Source organism: Gorilla gorilla, chromosome 6, assembly GCF_029281585.2.
Source record: "Gorilla gorilla gorilla isolate KB3781 chromosome 6, NHGRI_mGorGor1-v2.1_pri, whole genome shotgun sequence".
NCBI lineage: Eukaryota > Metazoa > Chordata > Mammalia > Primates > Hominidae > Gorilla > Gorilla gorilla.
Window position 1 is genome coordinate 152641824 of NC_073230.2, and position 6265 is coordinate 152648088.

At 42.9% G+C, this 6265-nt stretch overlaps 1 protein-coding gene across 1 annotated transcript; it reads left to right on the forward strand.

Moving 5' to 3' along the window:
- The first annotated feature begins 4825 nt into the window (after positions 1-4825).
- TAS2R60 (taste 2 receptor member 60) lies at positions 4826-5782 on the forward strand. Its single transcript, XM_004046399.3, has one exon. The coding sequence runs from the start codon at positions 4826-4828 to the stop codon at positions 5780-5782; it is 957 nt and encodes a 318-aa protein (XP_004046447.1).
- Positions 5783-6265: the final 483 nt, after the last annotated feature.

Sequence of the window (6265 nt, forward strand, 5' to 3'; positions counted from 1 at the left end):
GGTGGTTCTGCTCCTGAGTTATCTGTGTCAGTAACCAGTCCTGGGATGAATGATCCTGGCAGGAATGTATAAGGTTTGGGTACTGTCTTTCTCTTTCCAGTTTCTTCTTTCTCTCCCCCTCTGTCCATGCCTCAGAATCCCTTTTCCATCTTGCTGTCTATGTTCTTACCATCCCCTCCACTGCTGTGAGTCTCTAGTCCTAGCCATCAATCAGCTTGACTTTTGCTGGTGGCCTCATTTCCTCATGGGGCCCCAAGAATCTATAGGTAAGAAACCCTAATATTTGCCAAGCATCATTTTGGTCTGTATGCCCTTTATAGAGAACTGTAACTGTCATCAGTTGTCTCTGTGGACAAACTGAAGCTTATTTTTTATATATTTTATTTTAATTTTAAGATGGAGTCTTGCTCTGTTGCCCAGGCTGGAGTGCAATGGCGTGATCTCAGTTCACTGCAGCCTCCACCTCCTGTGTTTAAGCAATTCTCCTGCCTCAGCCTCCCGAGTAGCTGGGACTACAGGCGTGTGCCACCATGCCTGGCTAATTTTTGTATTTTTAGTAGAGACGGGGTTTCACCATGTTGGCCAGGCTGGTCTCAATCTCCTCACCTCAAGTGATCCACCCACCTGTGGGATTACAGGTGTGAGCCACCGCACCCCACCTTGAAGCTTATTTTTTTATAGTGACATAGGTTGTCCAGCACCATCCACTTGACATCGCCTGCCCTTCTGCTCCACACCTGTTCTCTCGGCCTCATCTCTCCACTTCAGCCCAATAAATCTTCTTCCCCTCTTCCCCCAAGTCCTTTTCTTCTTCATGTGCTTCTTGGGCCCACCCAGTACTTCCTTCTTTCCTTTCTCTGCCAATCTCCGTCATTTCCTTCCTTTGTGCTCTGCTTAAGACTGATTCCACTCAGGGAGTTTTTTCAGCCTGATCTCACAGAAGGCTAAGGACACATAGGAGTTTGGTGCCACTGTATGTCACATCCATAACTTCATGTGCTCATGTCGAATGAATAGGAATTGTCTGATGTAAAAATGCTTTTAGGTTTTGGCCAACAGAAGATAGATGGAAAACAAAGGAAATGTCCTACACTTCTTAATTTTGATGATCCTACTCTTCCTGTCTGCTCACCCAGGAGGTGGATCCCAGATGCTGCTGCTGAGGATGGGAATCTCCAGATTGGGATGTCTGCATCCCAGAGCTTGTGCGAGATGATCCACTAGGCCTGTAGCAATTTCAGTTTCCATTTATTTTTATCTTTTCCTTTTAATCCCCTTTTTTTGGGTATTTTATGATGCATATGACGTATTAGTAAAATGTACATGCATATAATTAAAAATATATATGCATATGGTAGTATCTTAGTCAGCCTAGGCTGCTGTGACAGAATACCATAAACTGGGTGTTTATGCAGCAGATATTTATTTCTCACAGTTCTGGAGCCTGAAACTGAGGGTGCCAGCATGGTTGGGTTCTGGTGAGGGCCCTCTTCTGAGTTGCAGACAGATACCTTCTTGTGTTCTCACATGGCAGAGAGATTTATCTTTCTTGTGTTTCTTCTTATAAGGACACTAATCCCATTCATGAGGGCTTCACCCTTATGAACTAATTACCTCCTGAAAGCGTTATCTCTAAATGTTATCACATTGAGGGTTAAGGTTTCAGTGTATGAATTTTGGGAGGACACAAACATTCAATTCATAGCTGGTGGGTTGCATGTTCATATATATATATTTTACTGATGGAATTCATGATAAAGTATGGAGACCGATAGACTAAAAGAGATTGGGAAAAACACTGCACACGGTTAAGAGAGATTCATATCTTCGAACTAGTCAAAATAGAAGCAGTAAATAACAGGACAGAACAGAGGTTACAAAGAATTTTCAAATAGATAAATGCGTGTAAGGTCAAATGTCCAATAATACCGGGAAGCTGAGGCCCCAAAACATTATGCTACAATGCTAGCTGGAGGCCAGGATATGGCAAGAGAAGAGAGAGGGATGACTAGAGGCAAGATAACAAGATCAGGAATTTTCTCTTGCAAGAGGATGATTAAAGGTTTAAAAGAGGAGATTCTCAAGTTGCTGGTGAGGAACCCAGGGGGATTTCCCCAGAGGGTAGAGCGAGGGTGAGGCAGGATGGAGGAACCTGTGGGGAGCTGGCACTGTGGCCGGACTTTAAATTAAATAGACACCTAAAGTCTGTTAATTATCCCACCTAGAGAACATGTATTATCCTCATCATCAATCGCGAAGAATTTTTCTTTTTCTTTGTAGCAACATGAGCGAGCTAATGACTTCCTACAGGTAGATTAATAATAAATTATGAGACTGAGCCTTGGGGCTCAAGCCACAAGTTGGTTGGAGGCAGGGAAGACAGGAGCATGGCGGGAGTGGGGAGATCTTTCTCCTCTATCCCTTCTACTCAACTGTGAGCACCTGGAAGACTCTTCCGTTGGGCGGAGCTCCAGAAGTTTACTGAAGGTGTTTGGGTGGGGAGTGGGTGGTGATTCAACGCTCATGTTCTGCTCCATCTTCACAGCCCTTCGAGTGATACCAGGTTAAGTAGACTTGTCTCAGGAGTTCCTAATTGATTGATATTCTCAATCTCCTTTTTAAAACTCTAGCTCATAAAAGCCCCAAAACACTTGGTTGCTCTGTCTTGACTAAAGATACAATCTAATATCTCATCAAGGCTTCCAAAATTTTCTGTGATCTCTCTCCAGCCTACCTTTTTGGCTTGATATGCCATCTTCTCTATGTAAGTCCTCTGTTGTAGCTAAATGTATCTAATTGTTCTGGATATAATCATGTATCCCCCTCCTTTACTGATGCCTCATCTTTTTCCTTCCAACATGCAAGACAGCATCTTTATTGTCTCACAATTATGGGGCTGTTACTTCTCAACTCTTCTGAGAAATCTTGGGATGGGAATAGCAAGATCCCTAACACATAGAGCCACAGACTGGGAGTCACTTGTTGAGAGTACTGAGTTGAAGGTTTTCCATATAGAGAGCTAACTCAGGATCCCTATCCTACTACCCTCATGATTACATTTATAAAGACTGGTTATGAAAAGTTAAAAACTCCCAGACTTGACTTTTACCTAAGAAGATAAATCTAGACATGAGAAAGCCAAATGCAACAAACAGACAAACAACAAACAACAAAAGAATCACCACGAAACACATTGCATATTTAAATTCAAATGATTATTCCCTCTTTTGGATTAACTTACTCTGCACATAGTATACGTCCAGTAAATGTTTGTGGTTTATGTTTAGCCCATAAAAGTGCTTTGAAGGCAGATATCTAATTCACTGTTGTAGCCCAATGTCTTTCAAAGGGTTATCATGGCATATAGGATATGCTTAATAAATTATTATTAAATGAATTGAAGGTTAAATGCACATCTTTAGCATTGAAGCTGTGGGAGGTGGATGAAAAAGATTCAAGTTTTCCATATTGGGTGTATGCTACTTATTATGCCACAGGATGGATGGAATAGAAGATAGCCATTCTAATAAAGTCATTGTCATCATCATCATTGCTGCTTGTCCATATGCAGAGGTTTATAATTTCCAATATATTTACCATATTTATGGTCATATTTATTTGTGATCCATATTTTTTATAGGTGAAGAAAGGGGGGTGTTTAGAGAGGTTAACTGCTTGAGGATCCGTAGTGATTGTGACAAGACTCAAAACTTGGGCTTCTGAGTTCAGCTAGGGATGAAGAAGATGGAGGTGTAACATGTATTGCTAACCATGGCAGAGATTCCTGGTCCTGGAATCAGTTTGGATCTTGGTCTTTCCTCTGTGTAACTGTGACTTTAGCTGGGAGTCGTAATATATAATTTGGGGTCTTATTTCTTTTATCTGTAAGATTATCTTCCATGTCTTCTTTCATTCTAAGCCGAGATTCTAAGACATCTTTGTGAATTAGAACATAGGATACTTTTCATATTTTACAGATGAACAAAATGAGGCGCAGAGGGGCTGACATATCCAGCAACTCACAGTAAGGGGTAAAGCTTGGACTAAAGGCTGTCTCGACTCCTAGCACAGGGCTCATTCTGCCATATCCCATTGGCTTATCGCTACTGGGGGTTCCTCTGTGAAGTGCTATTTTAGAGGCCACCAGTTATTAAATATATATTTTTAAATTTTGAAAAAAGTTGCCTGCCTCATTATGTATAATTGTCTCCTGTGTTCTTTTTTTATGATGATGGTCACTGTGAGTAATAAGACTCGAATTAATCCTTCTCTGTAAAGGTTTGCTCAGTTTTCTCTCTGTCTCAGTTAAAGGGGTCTTGCCATACCACTCCCCGCATAGAGTTGTTGTGAGAACTAAGGAGAGCACTCAGAACAATGCCTGCAACATAACAATCACCCCCGCTCTGTGGATGTGAGCGATGTCTCAGTACTGGGTGTGCCCCACGGATGATACTACTGAGCCGGCAGGTGCATGGTCCTGTCGTAGGTGTCCGCTTAGAGAAGTATAACCTCCTGTGTAAGGACACTAAATGCCAGGGCCTGATATATTATCCACTTTGATGTTGACATGGGCAGAGAATAGGCAGAAGAGCAGGCAAATTTTGGGGCAGGTATGGGGACTTTGAAAATTGAGCCTTGACAATATTTGCATCTACTCTGAGAAGAAAAAACCTCTCACCCTCCTCTGATAGCCTGCGTCCTCTACTCTGGCCTAGCTTCTGCGCTTGGGGCAGCTGGAGGGACAAACATATCCTACAGGACCTTCCAGAGCAACCCAACAGAGATAGCCCTTGAAGTTTTGGGACCCATCTTGTCCACCAGAGAGATGAATGGAGACCACATGGTTCTAGGATCTTCGGTGACTGACAAGAAGGCCATCATCTTGGTTACCATTTTACTCCTTTTACGCCTGGTAGCAATAGCAGGCAATGGCTTCATCATTGCTGCTCTGGGCGTGGAGTGGGTGCTACGGAGAATGTTGTTGCCTTGTGATAAGTTATTGGTTAGCCTAGGGGCCTCTCGCTTCTGTCTGCAGTCGGTGGTAATGGGTAAGACCATTTATGTTTTCTTGCATCCGATGGCCTTCCCATACAACCCTGTACTGCAGTTTCTAGCTTTCCAGTGGGACTTCCTGAATGCTGCCACCTTATGGTTCTCTACCTGGCTCAGTGTCTTCTATTGTGTGAAAATTGCTACTTTCACCCACCCTGTCTTCCTCTGGCTAAAGCACAAGTTGTCTGGGTGGCTACCATGGATACTCTTCAGCTCTGTAGGGCTCTCCAGCTTCACCACCATTCTATTTTTCATAGGCAACCACAGAATGTATCAGAACTACTTAAGGAACCATCTACAACCTTGGAATATCACTGGCAATAGCATACGGAGCTACTGTGAGAAATTCTATCTCTTCCCTCTAAAAATGATTACTTGGACAATGCCCACTGCTGTCTTTTTCATTTGCATGATTTTGCTCATCACATCTCTGGGAAGACACATGAAGAAGGCTCTCCTTACAACCTCAGGATTCCGAGAGCCCAGTATGCAGGCACACATAAAGGCTCTGCTGGCTCTCCTCTCTTTTGCCATGCTCTTCATCTCATATTTCCTGTCACTGGTGTTCAGTGCTGCAGGTATTTTTCCACCTCTGGACTTTAAATTCTGGGTGTGGGAGTCAGTGATTTATCTGTGTGCAGCGGTTCACCCCATCATTCTGCTCTTCAGCAACTGCAGGCTGAGAGCTGTGCTGAAGAGTTGCCGTTCCTCAAAGTGTGGGACACCTTGAGCCACAGCTGATGAAAAACTTCAAGGAGATTCTTGTAGAGAAGGCATGGACTCAAAGAGACATAGCTTCTCTCTTTGCCACATTGAATGTTTTCTCCCTGTTGCTACAGTTAATGATTAGAAAAATAACTTCAATGAAATAGGATACAAGGTGAGAGTAAAGGTCCTGAAATATGGGCTAGTGTCACGTTATGTACTCACCAAGTGCCTAGTTCACGTGGCCATGGTTCCTGTGGGACCTGATGTGGTCAAAGAATCCAGAAGCCTTTATTTTTCCTGTGATCGATCTCTTCGTATTTAAAATAATCGTTCTGGGAACTGGATGCAAAGATCCTCAAACTTCATGCAATATTTTATCTGTTCAATTGAACTGGGGCATGTTTTTGGAACTGCAGTTTTCTCAGGCTTTGTCCTGTGAACCACCTTTCCTTTCTCATCAATTCAAAGTTTTCTGGCCATCTAATGTGGTACCTCTCTCCTTCTT

What these genes read in the sequence shown, in the direction of transcription:
- TAS2R60 (XM_004046399.3), top strand. Translation starts at nt 4,826, where the DNA reads ATGAATGGAGACCACATGGTTCTAGGATCTTCGGTGACTGACAAGAAG.